The sequence below is a fragment of the Hippocampus guttulatus genome, chromosome 14 (genome assembly GCF_054856545.1).
Source record: "Hippocampus guttulatus isolate MCC_2025c chromosome 14, RoL_Hgut_1.0, whole genome shotgun sequence".
In the NCBI taxonomy this organism is placed as follows: Eukaryota; Metazoa; Chordata; class Actinopteri; order Syngnathiformes; family Syngnathidae; genus Hippocampus; species Hippocampus guttulatus.
The window spans coordinates 13,599,818-13,621,565 of NC_141274.1; the positions used below are offsets into that span (position 1 = coordinate 13,599,818).

Below are 21,748 nucleotides of genomic sequence, written 5' to 3' on the forward strand. Positions count from 1 at the left end.
AGTAATAAGAAACAAATTTTCGAGAGCTGCGGCTGCATGTTGTCTCAGGACAAGTATAATTCACACAAGTGTATGTTTCTTCAAATTTCCAATTGAGGGAAATGATCGACGCACGGTTGGTTCCGCATTTGCATTTGCGTCGAGGCGGCCGCCGGACGAGCACGAGAAGGCGGTAGTACGGGCTGAATACCTTTTCGCCAGCAGGGGGAGCCGCATCCTCGGCTTCCAGGAGGCAGTCCACCAAGGAGCCCAGCCTTCCTCGCGCAGAGAACGCATCCTCACGGCCCACTGCTGCCTCCGGAGCCACGGAGACCCGCGGACCTCAACCGGGCGATGCTGCCCACCACGGCCAGAGCAGCAGAGCATCAGGGGCGAAGGCGACCGTCGCGATAGACACCGCGGACGCGACAACGGGTGATGGTCGCAGCAGCGTCGCTCCAATTTCCAGCATGAAATGCAACAAAAACGGAGAATGCAGGAGGGACTCGGGCACCGGGAGCCTGCGCTCGATCATCTCCAAGCAGGAGAAGCAGAGCGGCGGCGGGTCGGCGAGGGCCGAGGACTTGGGGAGCGCCAAGCGCGGAGCTTGTAATTCGACCACCGCCAGCATGGACGGCTCCATCACGCCAGGTGGGTCCCTCGCCGGGGGGCACGCAGGCGAGGGCGCTACCCCAGGAGCGAGCGGCATGCCCGAGAAAAAGGACCCCAAGGTGTCCTTCTCCAACGCGCCGAGCCGGAAAGCCTCGTCGTCCCTGCACGGGTCAAGCCAGACCCCGCAGCCGAGGAACTCTGTCACTTTCCAGAAGCCGGAGGATGGAGCCTCAATCGTCCCCGCCGAGGATGCAGAAGCTCGAGGCAGCCAGGCCAGCTTCATGCAGAGGCAGTTCAGTAGTATGCTGCAGCCGGGAGTTAACAAATTCTCCTTACGCATGTACGGCAGCCAAAAGGCTGTGGAGAGGGAACAGGAGAGGGTCAAATCAGCCGGCAATTGGATTATTCACCCTTACAGTGATTTCAGGTAAGACCCCGTTGTGTGAGGTCCTCATTGTCCTCTACAACTTCATAGTGGGAGACCACATGCTTACTACAGCCGCTCATTTCCTTCTGTCACGACTTCTTCTTATTAAAGGCGTCATTTGCAACACGCCGACGTGCACTAAAAAGCCCACCCAAACAACCTGTTGTCAGTCAAATGCACTTAAGAGAGTTGCCGTCGTCAACTAAAACCCTTTGCAGTGTGTTTCTCCAGTAGCACGTCTGGGATGGCCTGCTAACCCGTCAGCCACTCTTTGTATTGCACGCGAGCGGCGTGTAACAAAAGAGGGGGTCGCTCCAATGAAAAAAAGAAAAAAAACCCCGAAATTATTCAGCACACCGAGTAAACGTTTTATAGGTATGTGCTTTGCAAAAACAAAAGGTGCTGGGATGGAGGTGGAGCGTATGCGCGAGCGCGCGCACGCTCCACACAGTAATGGAATGTCACCTTGAGCCAAAAGCGCGCTCACTGGAGACATATCCACCCGGATCCTGCATCCTAATATGTTTACTGGGGCTCAAACAAGCACTAGAAACGGCGACGTTTTTTTTCTAGTACGATGAGCACACAAACGGGACGATAACTTGGTCAGCCTGGTTTATTTGACTAGACCAATCAGGGGCTCAATTGCACCGGGATAGGTCAGGGAATGTGTCGTCTCCGCTGTGTAGCATCAGCACCACTAAGAGGGGGACAGCTCCCCTTTCTCGAGCTTCCCTCCACTATCCGTTCACGTCTGGCCCATTTGGATCACACAACACAAATTTGCGCTCAAACTTGAGTTAAACATAGCTGGAGACCACAGGCCGCCGTAGAGAGACCTCGGCTCCCACGCGGAGACGATAACCGCAGCTGCCTTTAACTTCATTGTCATGCTAATGCATGCGTGGTGAATATCCAAAGTCGAGCGTGATCACCGGGGTGCTTATTACTGTTGCAATGGAGTGCAGGAGTCGGAGCTTGTTGCATAAGTCGCAGGGTAGTGACTCAGCGCTGCACCTGTCCTGCAGAGACAGCTGTGACGGAGGGGGGGGGGGGGGTGCCAAAACTCAGACACTTTTTACTCTCACGTCACCACAGGCATGAAAGTCAGCGGTGTCCTTGGACTGCATGCAAAACTCTTCAACAATTACTGTCTTTTTGGGCAATAACTGCACAGGTTGCAACAATCGTGTCTTCAAACAAACCTTTAAAACAACACAAACGCATTTAAAACATGTACTACATTGGCAGAGAGCAAGAGCAATGGATACGACGCTTGCTGTAAAAGAACCCGTTCCCCTCACCCCAAACTAACACACTTAACTTATCGATCAATAAACGTAGATACATCCAGTAAATTGTAAAATGAATCTACTGCCGTTTCTTTCTGTAGGCCTACAAAGCAGGATGACAGAGAATTTGACATTGCATAAAATACACCTACTTGCTGTTTTCACTCTTCTCCTTTCAAATGTACGCAGTGTGCTGCTATCACATGGCCAACAGTGGAATGACATCTAACATTGAAACTGTAAAAATATTGCAAACACTGACCCACGATTGAGGTTGATCTAATATAATAACTTTCAGACAAATTAAGCTTGGCTATTTGATAATATCCCTTTGCATACCTGAATATCTATTTAAAACATCTAAAAACGATGTAAATAATAATTTTTAAAAATATTGAAATAGTGTTTTCAATTTGTAGAAATGGTGGTATTCTTTTTTTTTTTTTTTACTAGGTCCTCAAATGCCTGGTGACCACCCTAACTCGATGTCTTATGTGCCTTTTCTCCTCTCCCCGAGCAAGTGTATGATCTTACCTGACTCTGTGGCTTTCTCTGTTTTTCTATACCCTTCCCTCCCCCCTCCTGCTGTACCCCCCCCCCCCCCCACAAACACTCCTCATGCCCGCTAAAGGTTCTACTGGGATTTCACAATGCTGCTGTTTATGGTGGGCAACCTGATCATCATCCCCGTGGGCATCACCTTCTTCAAAGAGGAGACCACCACGCCCTGGATCATTTTCAACGTAGTCTCGGACACTTTCTTCCTTATGGACCTGGTACTCAATTTTCGCACAGGAATCATCATCGAGGACAACTCGGACATCATTTTGGACCCTGAAACCATCAAGAAAAAGTACCTTAAGACGTGGTTCATCGTGGACTTCATCTCATCCATCCCAGTGGATTACATATTCCTAATCGTGGAGAAAGGGATCGATTCCGAAGTATACAAGACGGCTCGAGCCCTGAGGATCGTCCGCTTCACCAAGATCCTGAGTCTTCTGCGGCTGTTGAGGCTCTCTCGATTAATTCGCTACATACACCAATGGGAAGAGGTGAGCGGTAATTGTTTCCAAATGAATATTTGTTGCATTCGATGAACTCCTGGCACACGGGTTGAACAAATCCAGCGATTTAGCAGGTGCCAAAAGGTCACAGATAAGTCGGCTTGCACTCAACAAACCGCTCGTGCTCTGAGCGCCTCAGGGCTCAGTATTCATGTTCTCACCTCATGGTGCGCGCTGCATAATGTCAGCAGGATGTTTGAACCTGAACAAACTTTGCATTCTAATTACTGTTATTGTCACCTGAACCGCCACCCCACCCCTCGCTGCACCCACCTCCCTGTTTCTCACAGTCTGACCTAGAAATCCCACAGGAGGCATCAGGCAGTCTAACAAGCAGCCTGTTCTCAAGGCAAAACACAGTTAATCAATTAAGGCAGCGCTGAAAGACCGAGTCGGGCAGCCTGGGAATAACGCGCAGCAATAACGCCAAGGTTGACTGCGATGATATACGATGCAATCGCCAAAGGTTGAAATGTCTCAAAAGTGGTACAATTTGAAGACAAACCAACATGTTCGCAAAAAAAAAAAAAAGGCCTCAAAAGTCAAGTTTGTCTTGTGGTGTCACCACAGAGAGGTAACCAAGAGGGATAAGCTCCAGCACGCCCGCAACCCTCATGAGTATGAATGGATTAGAAAATAGATGGATGGACGGATGGATTTGCAGGACAGGATTTCACACGGGGAATTATTTTGAAATCAGACCAAGCAACAAGTCAACTGGTTTTGTGGAATACATCTCGTTCGACTTCCACTGCGAGTCACTCATTGTCTCTTTTAAACGCCAGAAGAAAAAGTGAGGAAGGCCGGTGCTTGGCAGACTTTGGCCTTGGCTTGATTTACTCCCTAAAGGATGCACTTTGTCTCCGCCGAGCTCCGAGCTGCAGCCCGACTCCAAGGAGAGGAGGTCCGGCAATGTCATGAGATCCTTTGCCTTTTGCTTTTATGCCACTATTGGCAGCATGGTGTTGGCATTTTGCAGCGCTGAGCAGTGCAGCGGGCCTCCACTGCTCACTTGACCTTTGGATAATTGGATTTTTGAAGATATGATGGAATACACACACACACACACACACACACACACACACACACACACACACACACACACACACACTTCCCATCATGCATCTGTGTAATACTTGGCATGCATGGAGAATGAGAGTGGAGATGAGGGGTTGAGTGAGTGTCATCTCCCCTCCCCATCATGGAAGTCACATCACTTATTTTATCCGGGACCTTGTAGAGTTACTCCATTGCTCAAATAGGACACAGCTCTTACAGTTAAAAAAACAAGCACAACAGACATACAAATCTCAGTAAAGGTCAAACCGTTATTTGAGAAGTTGAACACACATGTTGTGGAGGAGCCCCGCCCCATTCGCCTTCATCGGAAAGTCTCACTTCTCCTTCAGCTGCACTGACCTATTTTCTTATTCCTCCATTGCGTGAGGCACGCGTCGGCTGCTCTGTTTGTTGAATTTGAACAACAGCGAAACAGTAGAATGCACGCCCGCTGTATCGTGATCCATTGTAAATGACACTCTAAAATTGTGTTGTTTTTTAAAACCTCATATCTCAATATGCCACAGCGCTTCCTGACTTCAATGCGCTCGCATATGGAAAAGGAAAGCCACGATTGCAGATGCAGTTTTCAGTTGTTTACTGGAGGTCAGGAAAGTGCACTGAAGCTGCTGTTGACCACAGATCCGTTGAGATCAAAAGCACCACCATAGGCCCCGGCTCTTCAAGGCACACACATGTCCACAGATGCTTCAATGTGTACAGTATTTTCTGTGCAGTGTTATAAACTCTTTTTAAAAAACTTCGGATTGTGTGGGAGGGGTAAAACTCCATTTCTCTTAAAATTGTAAGTTTTTAGCTCTGGCATAAGGGTCTGTAAATCGTCCCCGTGATAAACAGGAGTTCACTGAGGCTGTTGGGTGAAAGCTGATTGGCCGAAGTGGTTGTCAGCAGCATGATTGACATCCAAGCAGACACGGACTATCAGTTGTTAAGGATCATAATGGTCCCTGTCCATATGTGTGCATACAATGTCGGTCCGCACACATGATGCCATGTGTGTACCGGTATGTCCCCGCAGGCTTTCGGGAGTGTGTGTGTTTGTGTGTGTGTGTATGTGTGTGTGTGTGCGTGCACGCGTGCATTTGAGAGCACTCAATGATGGCATGCCTCTTGCCTGCTCCCTGCCGTGCGTGATGCAGGACTGACGGGAGCCTGTCATTTCCGCACATTTATCAAACTCGGTTTAATCTGAAGGAGACTGTAAAGCCGAGCGGGTTGCCGGTTCTGTGTGTGAAATTTGAATTCAGGGGACTTGTTAGTTAGCTATTTGCAGTGATAGCCAAATTAAAAAAAAAAAAAAGCTTCCTCACATTGGGATTGATTCTTGTCAGATTTTCATGATGTCCCTGCCATACTCCAGATCTTCCATATGACCTACGACCTGGCCAGTGCTGTGATGCGGATCATCAATCTGATTGGAATGATGCTGCTGCTGTGTCACTGGGACGGCTGCCTTCAGTTCCTGGTTCCCATGCTGCAGGATTTCCCCTCTGACTGCTGGGTGTCCCTAAACAAAATGGAGGTAAGGAATAGGACCAGAAATTGCCATCTTGAACTTTCAGTAACATGGTTAGAGTGATACCATTGAACATGCCTGCTCCCCGTTCACATTTTACACCTTGTTATAAGTGTGCCCAATTTGCCATTATTAGTATATTTCTAAATTCCATTGACAGGATCTTTGAAGTGATCATAGAATTAGATGCAAGCTTTGGCCGCATTGCGTGGGGTGGTCAAGCTAAAAGGCCTCTTTAGTCAGGAGTAGAAAACAAATACAGGCTTCAAGATTAATGGCTCAAGTTGAGCTCAAAACAAAACAAAAACCCACGCTACACCGTGAACCATTATTCGCTCACGTGCTTTCGCTGATGCTATTATTGTCCCATGAAAAGTTGTTGTTCGCAGCTCAGATCGTCTGGAGAGATTTTTTTTTTAGCACACTCGGCGATTCCCCCTGAGCTTCAACACGCTGGGGCGACTACAGGAAAGATAAAAGGGGGAACGGAGGGTTGGAGGTGACTATGGCTGGACAGCTGGGCTCTTTGTTGCCATGCATCTCTCTGAGAGATAAAAGCTGCTTGTTTATACGTCGATCTGTCAGCCTTTTAGGAAGTGCGGGGAGACCACAGGCACACGGCCAAATGCACTTTTAAACAGATTTGTCCTCCCTCAACGATAGGCCGCACGTCTTAAAACCCAAGTCTTGCTTCTCGATTGTGGCTTTGAGGGTTGGCTGTCACTCTTGTTTTTACAGCCGCACAAAGTAGGAAGTTAATGAGATCATAAAACAAGATCCCGTGTATTTAATGTGTCGATAGGACAGTTTTAGGAGCAGGTAAGGAAATTCAATTAGGATCTGGCAAGCTTGTTAACGAAAACACAATGATAGAATAAAACACTGAAAATCGTCTTCTTTTTCCTTGGACCACAATGAATCATTTCAATCATAACTTTTATTTAACCAGAAAATAAAACGTGTTGAGGTGACGTTGATAATAAATGGAGGTCACTCTTTCTCCAACTTAAAATGGCAACACCGTGGGTCTTTTAAGGGTCATTTCATCATTGTTCAATTCAACTATTTTTCCATTTATTTGACAGCTTTGAATTTGACAAGTTTGACAAGTATGCCGTAAGAAAATCTGACGGGACAAAATAAGATTGAAGATCCGCATGTACTAGACGCAGGTCAGCCAAGAGAAACGTGAACACGCAAGCAAGATCCATAGATGATCTCATGTGAACTTACATGGCAGACTGACGGATGACTTTACTGTTTGCTTCGGTCCGAAGTTGTGAGGCGATGACGTTTCTGACTGACAGGACACTGATTCGTCCATTGCTCTACCCCCTTTGTAGAATCAGAGACAGCCAGTCCCCAGAGAGCTGCACTCTTAAAGAGGCGCTCTGGCGTGGTGCAGCCTGCCTAGAGCCACCTGAGACCACCCCCCTATTGAGTGGCTGACAACTTGTAACATTAGCCATTGTGTCGCAGCCCGGCCATCCATCAAAGCTCACACCCCAACAGTGGCTTTGGCGGAGAGGGGGCCCTCGGGCAGGACCCATGGAGGGCATTGAGAACATTGTGTAACGCTGGATGACATCCGCCAGTCAGTAATTGGATTTTAGTCCAACTTGTAACACCTCAGGGACTGAGGCTGTTTTCATTACGTACCGCCACTTCTATCCATTAACTCCATTTGGTTTATATTTGGTCAAGCTATCGAGAGCCTTGTCCGTCACAACGATAAGATGCTCTACGCAGCCCCACTAGTATAAACACTGCAAGATGTGATATGAGTCAAGCAGTAAAATCCACCTGTTTTTGTCCATCTCAGGGCACGGCCGTTTTGCCAGTTGCTGTTGACAGAAAATGACATCACAATTAGTCAAGGGTTTAGGTCATGACCAATCATGGCTCAGCTTCAGAAAACAGGTGTGCCATGATTGGTCGTTACCTGAGCCCTGGGCAACTCTGAAGTCATTTTCAGTTGACAGAAAGTGGCAAAATGGCCGCCCCGAGATGGACAAAAATGGGTGGACTTTGCTGCTTAGCTCATATTGCAGAAACGAAATATTAGTCGAAATGCCGTATTGAGACTAGTGAAGGTGCGTAGAACATATTAATGGAAAGACAATTTTGGGTTGACTTCCTCTTTAAAGTTTTCACGGTGTATTAGAAGTAATAGTGTTGTTTTGTATTGATATCATAGCAAAGTGATACTTTCGGTTGTTTGTGATTCCATCATCGGTTGGAATTTCTCCACTGTGGGGACTAAAATATCTTCATTGTGTTCTTCTGCTCTTAAAGCTCTGTAAATAGGGATTTATTTGTTCATCAGCCACAACATTACGATCGGATGAAATCTTATACAAGCCCAGTCAAAAAAAATTCTTGCCCTTTCAAAGATAATAATCCTCAATTTTGGATCTCAAATAAGTGCGCACGTTCCAATCAATACAGTGGCCTGCGAGTGTTCAAAGAGGCATTTTAGGCTAGTCAAGAAGTCGATGTGCCGCTGATGGAGATGTTGATCATCAACAAAAACAACGATAGCTCCCAAATGGAACCCTCTTGGGAGAGCTGTTGAGACTCCCTCTTCTCTCTTGACTGCGCTATTTCAGAATCAAAGTGCTCGTTCTTCATCTATTATTCAATCTGTTGCACTCCACTGTTTCTCTTTCTGTTTCCGCATCCACTATTTAGCCTCAGCCCACTTGGTGGAGCTGTGTTTATTTTTGGAGTCTTCCGTGAAGGTGAGGCGCCGCTGCTGTAGGGCTATAACATTGTTCCTTTTCTGCTGTTTGCATTTGTTCCTTCGTCGACTGCTCTCAGGCTACGTTTACACTTGGTTCTCGGCGGCCACGGCAGCCAAGTTTGCTGTTGAATGTCGGCCATTTTTTTCCTTTGCATTTCAAGTCTCGCTAAGATTTCTCACGGGATCTGCTGAGTCCTGCAGACCCAAAGGCACACTACGGTCCGGCCCATCAATAAACAGAGGTGCCAGAAAGTTCCCTATCAACCCGGCGTGTTCTAATGAGATCTTTCACATCTCTCACATTCGTTCAAAACTTTCTACGGATGCCAAGTAAAAAAGCCAGGAAGCTTTGGAACATGATTTGTGCCCCGGCGGAGTCAAATAAAGCACCCCTACTGGGCCTGGGTCCACAGTTGGCATCAGCACAGGGGAGTATACTGTCACTCAATAAATGTGAAATGATTTTTTTTTTCTGTCAGCAACTAATTCACTAAACACCCAATCATGCAAAAGACGGCATTATTCACATCCATCGCACAGTGCGCTCACACAAGCTATCTATGCGTCGGCCTGTTGCACACACACACACACACACACACACACACACACACACACACACACACACACACAAACACACACACACACACTTTGAAAATTCAATTTTATAAAGAGTTATGGCACTACACACCTTGCTTGGATTTAGTTGGTTACAGGTGGCAAGTGCGAGATGCTGAGACAGGTTCGTTTTCCCATCTGTACCATGACACAAAAATCTCCCCAGGCATCCATAGCAATCACAGCCCGTCACCATTGGCCCTTCCGCCTATCCACGTTGTTTCACAACCATTTCGATTTGTCCCAGATGGCCTAAAATGGGCTGCCGTGGCCCCCGGAACGATGGATGGATGAATACAACTACATGCCAATGAATCCATCCAGATATTTATCCCTCCTTCATGAGGAATGACAATTTGTCACAAAACTGTTACGGCCCCACACCAGAGCCACTATCCACATTTATGATGTTCCACCTTTTCTTTTTCCTAAGAACCAGATATTCCTTTTGACCTCCAAAGTCACAAGACAATTTTTTCCTGCGATATTGGGCAGCCTTTTACTAAGCTCCGATCGGATGTATTTAACAACTGCTTATTACCGTTTTTCTCTGAGGAAATTATTTCCCATCCTCTGTGCTCAGCTGATGAGGCCTCAAAGAATTCCCCCGACGCCGTTTCCGCTCCCCTTCTACGTCTTTGTAACGCAATCCCGTCCCTTGAGTTCTTATTTGTCAAAGTGCTTTTCCATGACCCCGCTGTCCCCAAGGCCTTTGTTTTCCCCCTCCTGCTCCTCAGACGCACACAGCTCTTCAAGACCTGCCTTTTTATTTAAATGACACATTTGACTAATTGATTCTCCCTCACTTTATTTCTTGCCAGAATGACACCTGGTCTGAGCTGTACTCCTTTGCCGTCTTCAAGGCGATGAGCCACATGCTGTGCATCGGATACGGCCGCCAAGCCCCGGAAAGTTTGTCAGATATCTGGCTCACCATGCTGAGTATGATTGTGGGAGCCACTTGCTACGCTGTCTTTATCGGCCACGCAACAGCACTCATCCAATCCCTGGACTCCTCCAGACGACAATATCAAGAAAAGGTAAGCCAGTCAAAGAACTTAAATGTGACTGAAATTCAACCTTAAAGTAGCCACGAAGATGTTTATTATCTCCCCGTGTCGTAAATGGTTCGGGATCGGTATGTTTCCTCACCTCATTGACAAAATCATCACTCTTATTCCCCTCCTATTTGGCTGATTTATAATATAATGAAGCACACAAGTGGCTAACTATAAATAGTAATGCCAATCAATACTACGCATACTCATGACAAAGACACGAGTGGTTTGCCTTACCATTTTGAGGTCCCGGGTTCAAATCGAAGCTCCAGCTTTAATGTGTGACGTTCATGTTTGAGGTTTGAGTTATGAGCGAGTTTCGGGTACGCCATCACTTGAGTGAAGTGAAAGAAAAAAAAAACTTTGCGTGTGGGCAAGGAGAGCCGTGGTCGGCGATGCACTTTGAATCAATGATTCAACGGGACAATCTGTAAAAACAAAAAACCCCAACACAAAATGTGAACAACTGCAAAAGCTGCTGTAGGCCACAACTCACACTCACGTTTGAACTCTTAGCCACCAGGCCACATCCCTGAAAGCCACACCGACACACAAATGTTACAGTCTGTACAGTAATTAAATTTGATAAAAGCAGTATTTATTGACATGCGGTCCTATTTTTCTTTACTCAAAAGACTCAACAAGGGGACTGTGATGGATAAATGGCCTATCAATTCATTTCAATGCGGGACTTGATGCAGCGTAGTCAATGAAAGAAAAATAAAACAAAAGGGTCTTACAATCAAAGTGCATTTTTGTCATGCTATCGAAACACATTGTGAATGAGGATGGAGAGATCAGAGCTACGGCAATGGCCTGTGCAGGAAGCAGAGCAGCCTCTCTGTTTCTAAGCAGAGTCTGTCCAAGTGGGGCGCAGGGGGAGGTCGGGGGATGCTGCTTGCTCTGAGCAGCCAATCAGAGGCCACGGGTGTGTTCAGCCAGGTAGAGGCTGCACATGGCCAGGGGCGGGGCCGATGTGGCCACGCTTAATGTGTTGATGTGGAAGGGAGACAGAGGGGTGGTGGGGGGGGGGGGGGGGGGTGATATGATGTCCCCCTTGGGCAGCGGGAGAATTGATGAGGTAGCAGACCTGTGTGTCCTGACAATGTCATCTTGAAGGCGACGTAGTTAAACATGGCCGCCAGGCTTGCTGCGTTTGAAATCGTTCATTCCTTGCCGAATCCCAAAGCTCTACTATAGCTACTGTAGTGTGGACTATTTATTTCACACACACACACAAAAGAAGATGTCTATTTAAAAAAAAAAAACACTTGATGAGTGATTTTTATATAATGGACTACAGTTCATTCATCAGTGAAATGAAAAATAGTTTTGGAGCACGACTCGGGTGCGGCGTTAATTACGTCACTGCTGTCGCGTAGTTACAAGATGCCGGATCAATGTCAGCCGGCGGGCCATCTGTTAAGAAATATTGAAGAAATAAACATATTGTTTGAAGCTGAATGTAGTTTACACTACGAATATAAACAAAGCACGACTTGCTCTAAAGAGAGCTGCAATGCATCATGGGATATAGGTGATAACCTACTAAGCATCTTTGTTCACTATTTTTTAAGACGCATTGGGGGATACGTTGAGGTCACGTTATAGGGAAGGTCACTCCCCATCCGGCTAGTACTACAAAATTGAAAACTCACATTAAAGTACACCGTATGGTGATTAGGGAGCGATTTCAAACCCAGACCCTGGTTTTTTTTTTCGGTTCCCTTTTTCTGTAATATCTCTTTTCCTCTCCCTTTCTCATTTCTTTCCCATCCACCCTGCGTCCCTTAAAGAGCCGCAACTGATCTTTGTCTTGTTTTGCCCTCTCGCTTTCTCTCTCTTGCTATCTCTTCGTCTTTGTGGGTGGTGTCCTTGAGAGGTGCAGTGCTGTACTGCTAGCTGGCTGCTACATGGAGCAGCATAGAGGATTGGCGGGGGGCGGTGGGGGCGGGGGGTAACCTGTGGGAGATGAAGAGGTCTTGTTGTCACTGCGAGATGGTAAATAGTGCCTGGGCTATTTTACATTGTTGAGATTGCTTTTGTCAGCGCCTTATTTCTGGCTAGTGGTGATGTCATCTTTAGTGTGTACTGTATTCTGCAGATGAGCGGGACTCCAGACACAGTCATTCCCACAAGCATACTAATACGGCACTGCTTTTAGTGGAAATTTGACAGTTTTGATCAATGTTGGGAGCCCCTTAGAGGGCAAAGAACCGTATTTTATATTGCCATAAATTTGGTAGCACCCTCCGATTGAGCCTCACACAAAAGTTAAAATGACGCCCGCTTTGCAACAACTACTGTACAGAATCGTATCCGGCTGAGCCTATTGCTTCAATCTGAAAGGTTGTCCTCGTCGACAAATAGACAGTGCAGCATGTGCTGCTTTACACTCCACGAACAAGATAAATACCTGAAAATGAAACTCTGCCTTAAAGTCCTGATGTCTGATGTGATGCGCTTATTTGATGTTTGTATTATCCTAAGCGTGTGTGTTTGTATGCACTTCAGGAGAAAGGAGCTACATAACAGTGTTTACACGCCGTGCCGCTTAAAAGATACATATATTTTTGGCGGGGCGCTGAGGGCAGAGAAGTGGATTTCTGACCAATCGTCCAATTGTCTCTGCTGCAAAGTCTTGCTCCGTGCATTATTAATATTTGAGCTCAAATTGTGCTTACAAAAAAATAACATGCAGAGCAGATAGTGTCAAGCCAGAGAGAATAATGATGATGATTGTTGGAAGCGGATCAGAAAATGGATGGGTGGATGGTTGAATTCAACTCTCAACCACTTCCAGTTGTAACATTTTTGATGATTTTACGAAGAAGAATGGCTCTTGGAGTTGTGTCTATTATATGGCAATTGGCCCTATTCTACTAAAACATCGTGCAGTTAGCTAATATTACAACAACTTGGGATTCAACAGGTGTCACAGGGTGTGTGCATGGTGCAGATGTTTTGAAAATGGTGTTTTGGACAGCTTGTTTCTTGTAAAGTATTCCATTTGAGCCGTGCTGAACTCTCGTCTTTCTTTTCTGTTTATTGCCTCATTTATCAGATGTCAGCAGGCTGGTGAGATCGTATCGGGTTGGCCAGTGGTCACGTTTGCTTTTGTTATGTAGCATATTGCATTGTTTTTGCGTGCAAAAAAACAACAACCCTTCTACCATATGACAAAAGCCACAATAATATTCCTTCTGAACCATCAGAGGAGGCTATTTTGTTTCCAGTCTTGACTACTTTGAGTCATTTGTGTCACTGTGTATGCAACAAACCGGCTTGTTGTTGCTCGCCGATTTCTGTCTTCCTTTTCATGTCATAGAAAGTCATCTTGACTAAAACAAAATGACATCCTAATTAAACTAAATATCCCTTGGCATGCGTTCAAAAATCCCCTATTGGCCTCAGGTCACATTATTTATTCTAAATAGCCAAAATGAGCTTGAATTTGGTTCATCACCATTCACTGCGTTTAGTGTATGGATTAGTGTTATTCGTGAGCACTTTGAGCTTATTAAATTACCAATGAATTCTATTAAGATGTAAATGCGAGTAACACTGGCTTTGCTGCCGATTCTCCAGCCAACGGTTGACATCACGACAGAACGCTGCTGTTCCAATTAGGCAGAAAAGTGCGGCCACTTTAAAATCGATCACTTATTGCTGATTTATAGATCAGCATTGAAATAGCAAATCTGCACAGTAGAGTCTTGTGGACTTTTTGTCCCGTGCCTTCCAAAAGACTTTTTATTGCGTTGGAAATTCGTCGGCTACTACACCACTGTTATGAAACTTGAATCTGCTCTCCTCTTGTGTTGCTGGACCAACTCATCTCAATTCCCAGGACGAGTGAGACGCTGTGCAGACTGAGCTGGTTGGCATGATGCAGTACATGACAGGAAGCAACAATGTTTTCTTCCTGTGCTCGCCTCCGTCGCCATGCGTCTGTCACAACAGCTCTCTGTCTTCTGCCAACCAGACAGCCTGTCACTGATCACTCCAATTATCCCGAAGCAGGCTGACCTTGCAAAGATCTTTAGTCAAACACAGCCACACAGCCACGTGTCCTTATAAAGGACTGACTTAAATGATTTTTTTTTCTGAAACATCTTTCAAAGTACAGTATGTATGATGTTCAAATTACAAAGTAGTATCAGTCTCCCTCCCAGGCCTTTTTCATTTCAAGAGACTTTGTAGAGGGTGAGACCCCACAGAATGTTGTTCCTCCCCACATGCACTTTTGTGAATAGAAGTCAGACAGGACAAGCTCCGATTTACTCGCTATCTGATGTTCCTCTCTTTGGCGAATGTGCTTTATAAGATAACAAGGCGATTTAGCCAGGAATGAAGTGAATGAATTATACATTCTCACGGCCGTTTGAGATGAGCCCGAATTAGAATTTCCAATGGAGAGCGGTTGTGGGAGGAAAGTGCAGGAGGACGAATTAAGTAAAGTGAAGGGGAAGGAAAAGCAAAGGAGATAATGGTTCTATTGGTCGCCGAAAGACAAATGAGAAAATGCAATGAGTTGCTAGTTTGGATGACAAAATGTCAGCAGAGAGTTGAGCTGCCACATACGTCATCCAAGTGACAGCAAATGGACGTCATTTTCTCTCATTCGGCTGTTGTCAGTCCCCCTGCGGCCACTGTGACACCGGCTAATTGCTTGCTCCGTCTCCTCTGTGAAACTTCATCTTGCTTTTGTACACGGCGTAAATACCACCACATGTAAGGCATAGGCAGTACTGTATTATGTATGTGGACTTTCAAATAACATGGCAAAAACATGCACATGTAAATTTAAAAAAACAAAAAAACAAAAAAAACATGTAGATTGTTAAACATGTTCAGATTGCCAGAGACGTGTTTTGCTGATCACAGGTGGCTGTAAAAAAAAATCCCTGTGATCAAACCAATCAGAAAACGTAAAAATGCCGATGTCATTGAGAGCCAGTGAATTTGAAAGCTGATTTGTTAAGGCCCAGTACGAACGTAGTTTCAGTTCCATTGGACGGCGCTAGATCCTGAACACCGCAAGCACATTTGATTGACATAGCAACACATAGAGGCTGAAATCTGATTGGACAAATATAGCGGCTAGAGAGATGCAGTCTAGCCAAAAGAAATGCTATGAAATGGCAATACTAGACTGTTGGGAATAAATCACTAGAATTTAATGGAACAAAAATAAGAATTTACAGTGTGAGTCAGTGCTTCTGAAAATATTCCATCACTTTTTCACTTATTAGCATCCTCGGTCACTCCCCACACCCTGCCTACATTGCATCAAAAATGGGGTCAGGTACGGAACAGCAGGTGCTCAGCCATAGCGTCGGGCTCTCCCCAACACCTCTCGACACCTCCATGATGTTCCCAATCAGCACCTCTCATCTACAGTCTGAAAAGGACACCAGCTGCAGCGCCTCTTTTGACGCATCGGCTAAAAAAAACTTGTGACACACTTCACATGTGAAGAAAGTGACTCCCTCACGCAGGTGAGACTCGTGTAGCGTCACACCAGGATATTACCCCTCATCTGGAACAATTCAAGATGACGTAATAGCATTTGTCCGCAATTATTTATACTCAAACATTGCAGTAGAATGTAACAACAGTGTAGCTTGGTAGCAAAAGAATGCGAGAACTAGACTGGCCTGCCAAGATTCCAGACCTGTCTGCCATTGAAAATAGGTGCAAAATACGACAACGGAGATGGCACGGCTGTTGAACAACTGAAGTTATACGTCAAGTACAGCAAAGATTGAAGCTTTCGGCGTGTGACCCAATTTGATCAGTGAAACAGATCCAGGCAGGCAGTCACATGACCGTATCCAAAGTCTCCATACCCCCTCATATCAGCAAAGGTTGACTAATTTACATCAAGCTTGATAAAAAAAATGGAGGAAACAAAGGTGTGCAACTCACAGTCAGAAGAGACACAATCCCCCTGGCCTCGCAAGCAATCTGTTTACTTTACATGCTATTTGGAAGAAAAAAAAAAGTTGTGTCTGCTGCGTAACATCAGCGATGATGCCCAATGTGTTCTAATGGCCGTGCGTCAGAGGCTACAGTCATCCACCAACTGTGATGCATTTAATGCTCCTCTCTGGTCCCTGAAACTGAGAGACTATTCATAACAAGAGCTATACAATTTCTGCACGGTCCATATGAAGTGGAACCAATCACCCTTAAAGTGGAGCGGAGGCCCTGAGCTGAAGCACATAATATTTCCAGTACAGGACATGTAGTGAACCTTCCATTAGAGTCTTGGCTCAAGTGTTTCGCACAATGCTGATTAGGATGATCATGAGGCTAATCTCAGCATATCTCACGCCACACTATTACCGCGCTGATGGTACACTCTCAAGGCCAGAATAAAAGATGGTGTCACATGTGTCAAGGTTCTGTGTCATTTGGCATTTGGAGTACACTGATATAGAAAGACTGCCATGCCTTGAGGTAAAAGTGGTAGGAAATTACATAGTATACTGTGTTACTTTGCTGAAGTAGGTTTTTCATCCATGTATTGGTACTTGAGTATTTTTCAGACGACAAGTCACATTTTTTGCCATCATTTGGCTGGTCCTGTGACTGGTACATATTCAAATTAGATCTTGGACTGGCACACAAAATCCCCGTTCCCTTATCGTGTTGACTTTCTGTGAATTGCAGTTCCCTTTGCACCAAAGGTAACAAAAGCAGGGCGCGTCAGTCAATTTTGCCGGTCCGTTATTTGCAGAAGAAAAAAAAGAACAAGAAGAAAAGGAAGAAGGCTGACTTCCATTTGACATAAGTTTAAATGTGATAGAATATATTTTGAAGGCAGCCACACCCTTGTTATCAGAGGTTGCGCACACTTGTGCTACCGCACTCCTCATAATCCTGAACAGCAATTAATCAAAACTACCAGCATACTTCTGAATGCCATTCAAATGAAAAACGATGCCTATTATTGAGGAAAAAGTCATGAGATGGTGACAAAAAAATTCTGATTTTTTTTTTTTAGGGATGCAGGATGAATTTTTGAGAGAGATTTTGCAAAGGATCTCATGAAATGGTGTACCTATTGAAGTGTCCAGTGTTTAAAAAAATATATATATTTTTTGAAAAGAATACTAACTTTGTCCAACCTGCTCCTTTCTATAGTACAAACAAGTGGAGCAGTACATGTCCTTCCACAAATTGCCTGCCGACTTCCGTCAGAAGATCCATGATTATTACGAGCACAGATACCAGGGGAAGATGTTTGACGAGGAGAGCATTTTGGGAGAACTTAGCGAGCCCCTCCGAGAGGTGAGACATACAAAGCCCACAATTTGTATGCGCGTGCGTGTGTCCACGCTGTTATCTTTGAACGCATCATATCTTTGATCATTGTTCCACCTCCAGGAAATTGTCAACTTCAATTGTCGCAAGCTGGTGGCCTCCATGCCGCTGTTTGCCAACGCGGAGCCCAACTTCGTCACGGCCATGTTGACGAAACTGCACTTTGAGGTTTTTCAGCCTCACGATTACATCATACGGGAGGGCACCATTGGGAAGAAAATGTATTTCATCCAGCATGGAGTGTGCAGCGTCATCACCAAAGGCACACTTGCAATGAAACTCTCTGATGGCTCCTACTTTGGAGGTAATGACACACGCGTCCTTTTTCTAATATGTTACAAACAAGTGTGTTTATTTTCTTTTTAACGTCAACACATTGTTTCAGAGATCTGTCTGTTGACGAGGGGTCGACGGACGGCCAGCGTCCGAGCAGAGACTTATTGTCGACTCTATTCTCTGTCTGTGGACGACTTCAATGAGGTGCTGGAAGAATATCCCATGATGAGACGAGCCTTTGAGACGGTGGCTATTGATCGTTTGGATCGCATAGGTAAGAAAGCAGGATTTAAAAAAAACTTCTCATATGACCAATAGTGATAAAGTTACGACAAGCAGAATATAGAACACAGTTCGGTAAAAGGACCAAAGTACGGGTTACCTCCTCAGGATGTCTGGGCTCCCCTTAAAGATAGGGTGAGAAGCTCGGTCATCCGGGAGGGTCTCAGAGTCAGACGCTGCTCCTCCACTTGGAGAAGACCCACTTTGACAGGATGTCTCCTGGACACCTCATTGATGAGGTGTTCGGAGCACATCCCACTCGGAGGAGGCCCCGGCGATGACCCAGGACACGCCGGAGAGACTATGTCTACTGACTGACTACTGTTCCTCCCCCAGGAGGAAATGGACAAAGTAGCTTGGGAGAGGGAAGTCCGGGCTTCTTGCTTTTAAGCTTCTGCGCCTGTGAACCGACCTCAGACAAGCGGAAGAGAATAATACGGATGGATGGAAGGTTTTAAATTCTGGTCGGTGCTTCTGATCGTGTTTGGGCCAGGTCAGACCGTCCACTGATGGAATGATAAGTCAGCAGCGACATTTAGACAATAGTTCCCGCAGTTCAAACACAGAACGATCCACCAAAATCTCCAGAGTTAGATTCAGATATATGCATAACGTGCTGGCTTGTTTTCTACTCCGGATAGACTGCGTATTAAAATATATATCCTGTTGTTATTTTTTTCTTCAGGTAAAAAGAATTCCATCCTGATGCACAAAGTTCAGCACGATCTCAACTCCGGCGTCTTCAACAACCGTGAGAATGAGATGATCCAGGAGATCGTCAAGTACGACCGCGAGATGGTGAAGCTTGTGGACCTGCAACGGCCACGGGCGATGTCGATGACTCCTTCCATTGGTGGTATCTTCGCTCCCCCCGGCCAGTCGCAGACAGGTTCCGCTATCGCCACCCTCCAGCAAGCTGTGGCCATGAGCTTCTGCCCTCAAATGGCGAATCCACTGGTGGGTCCAGGAACTTTACAATCACCTCGAATGGTGCGAAGGTTCCAGGTGATGCAGAGCTTGCAAAGCCCGGTCTCCATGTCTCCTCTTCAGTCGCAACCGCCTCAGGCCTTCGGAGGAGCATTTGGATCCGCAATCTCCAGCCCCCCCGTTCAAAGCCCCTTAGCGGCCTCAGGACGGACTTTCCAGTATATGGCCAGCGTGGGCCCCTCGGGTTCTCAGTTGTCCTTAGTCCAGCACCACGTACCCAGTCCCACACAGAGCCAGCAGAGGCCCGCCTCACACAAGAGCACCCACTCCCTTCACACGGGGAGCTTGAGCCAGGATACTCGAGCACTGTCTGCCTCCCAGCCTTCACTCCCCCAGGAGGGTGGGCCGCAAACTGCGTCCGCGGTCGCCAGCCCTCCTCCCTCGACACGCACGTCCAACACCTCCATCGGACCCCCGCACCCTAACCTGCCCGGGCCCTCTGGGGTGGGGAGATCAGTGGGCACTCAACAGAGGGTAGCCTTCGCCTCCGCACCTCCTCCCAGCGGTCCCGCTGCAACGGGGGCAGGAGCAGGAGCTGCTGGATCAGGGCCCCCGGACTCTGGCGTTCCCAAGAAAGATTCAGTTGTCAGCCTTCCGGAGCTAGACGCTGCCAGATCTCGGCTGTCTTCCAACTTGTGACACCCTGGTCCATTTCAGGAAAGAGGCCTTTTTTGTAGGTGAATCTGTTTGTTTTGGGTCAGTGCCACTGGTCTCGCTGACCAATCGGCTGTTGCTGACGCCGCCGGTCATTGGGCCCGGATGTCAGCCGAGGGAGAGGCGTCTCAATGACTTGGGACATTGATCGAGGAGAAGTCTATACAATGAAAGTAGTAGAAGGTGAGGTTGAACTGGTCTCGACTACTGTGCCAGCAACTTTATTCTTAGTATCACCCCTTACACTCTGCTTCCAAACACCTACTGTATATCGCTGTCATTACCGTAAAGATATTTAGAAAAGTATGGTTAACGTAACATTTGCATACTGTGTAGAATCCATGCAATGCAATCTAGCAGGAGCTGGAGTTAAACATGAAAATCAGGGACTTGAGGTCAAATGACAATTTAAAGTGTTTTGAGTCCATTTTATTTGACGTACAAGCTGTCATAGCAAAATGACATATTGCTCTTCATTTTGTTTCAAATAGTAGTGGGGTGAGGGGGGGTGGGGGGAAATAATGTTGTAGACCGCTGGTCGATCTTACATCGAAGTGTAAATACTTGATGAAAAAGAGTACGGAGGAATATTCTATTCATTGTATGTACCCAAACCAAAGTTGAGCTTGAACACAAAGTCTGGTTGTGTCTGTATCAACGGAAAAAATGAAACATCGAAGAAAATGCCATTTATTTAACTGCCTTGATTCAATGTTAGAAGCCATATATTTGGTTTGTGCGTATCCATATACGTGAGCGTACGTTTGCGTGCGTGGGTTTGTTGGTATGTTTTGGGCTCTTGTTTTCGGAGAATGGACTCACACACTCTCTCTCTCTCTCTCTCTCTCACTCTGCTTCGTCAGGGCTGATTAGTTTTGGCATGCTGACAGCGTCACTGACCGCTTCTCGTGAAACATCTGCCAAGTGGCCGGACGTTTGCTCAGCATTCTGATTGTAAGCCTGGAGGCAAAGGCGCTTAAATAATCTCAGCTTTATCAAAATGGAGACATCGAACAACATCACATATTGTATACTTGCTTGTTTTTGTCGAGGTTTATTGATTAACACATGCAATATAATTCTGCAATACTCTACCCCGCCTATATATATATATATATATATATATAAATATAGATGAATATAGATATCTAAACATGTTGTACAGGAAAGTGATTTCTTATTCTTTTGTTTTTAACGTGAACTTTTGAAGAAGCCAGCAGCTGTTGTGACTTCACTTGAGCTATTGTTATCCACCTTAACCAAAAATATTTGAAGGGATTGGAGGCTGTGCAGTATTATTTTAGGAAGAAGAAAAAAAAAAAGAAAAACAAGAAGGAGGGAGGGGAAAAAAGACTGATTGAAGAAGCCGGATCAGATCAACAAAAATCCGCTTTACATCCCATCGGAGCGAGTTCACGACTCCTGCAGGTAGTGGGCGACTTGGGATAAAAGATCAAAATAACTCTGGTCCAAGTCGTCGAAGTCAATCGGTCGCCTGTGTCCCCAAACTACAATGAATGTCTCAACATTTTGAGTCCAAACGACTACTGCTATCTGAGGAGTGAGTTGAGGTTTTGGTTATATTCCTTCGGGAAACATCCTTCTCTTACTGAATGTATGCCATTCGCAAAGGAAGACAGCTAGCTCATCAGATCGAACTGCCATGTAAATAAAGCGATGATCGTTTGAATGGGAATGGGGTTTTACGATGCGAGGGGGGCCGCTGTATGTCGTTGCCGCGTATCTTTATTTTATTTTTTTCGAAAACTTGATGACGCCTCTCCAGGTTGCCGTGTTTGCGACCACCGTCACCGCATCAAACAATCAA

The 21,748-nt window shown here is 45.9% G+C and overlaps 1 protein-coding gene across 1 annotated transcript; it reads left to right on the plus strand.

The window, feature by feature from the left end:
• Positions 1 to 313: 313 nt before the first annotated feature.
• On the plus strand, positions 314 to 20,358 carry LOC147195221 (potassium/sodium hyperpolarization-activated cyclic nucleotide-gated channel 2). The gene is made up of 8 exons (XM_086129022.1): positions 314 to 1,018; positions 2,942 to 3,365; positions 5,818 to 5,979; positions 10,153 to 10,371; positions 17,542 to 17,688; positions 17,785 to 18,025; positions 18,107 to 18,271; positions 18,965 to 20,358. The coding sequence occupies exons 1-8, from the start codon at positions 450 to 452 to the stop codon at positions 19,903 to 19,905; spliced, it is 2,868 nt and encodes a 955-aa protein (XP_085985148.1). The 5' UTR covers positions 314 to 449; the 3' UTR covers positions 19,906 to 20,358.
• Positions 20,359 to 21,748: the final 1,390 nt, after the last annotated feature.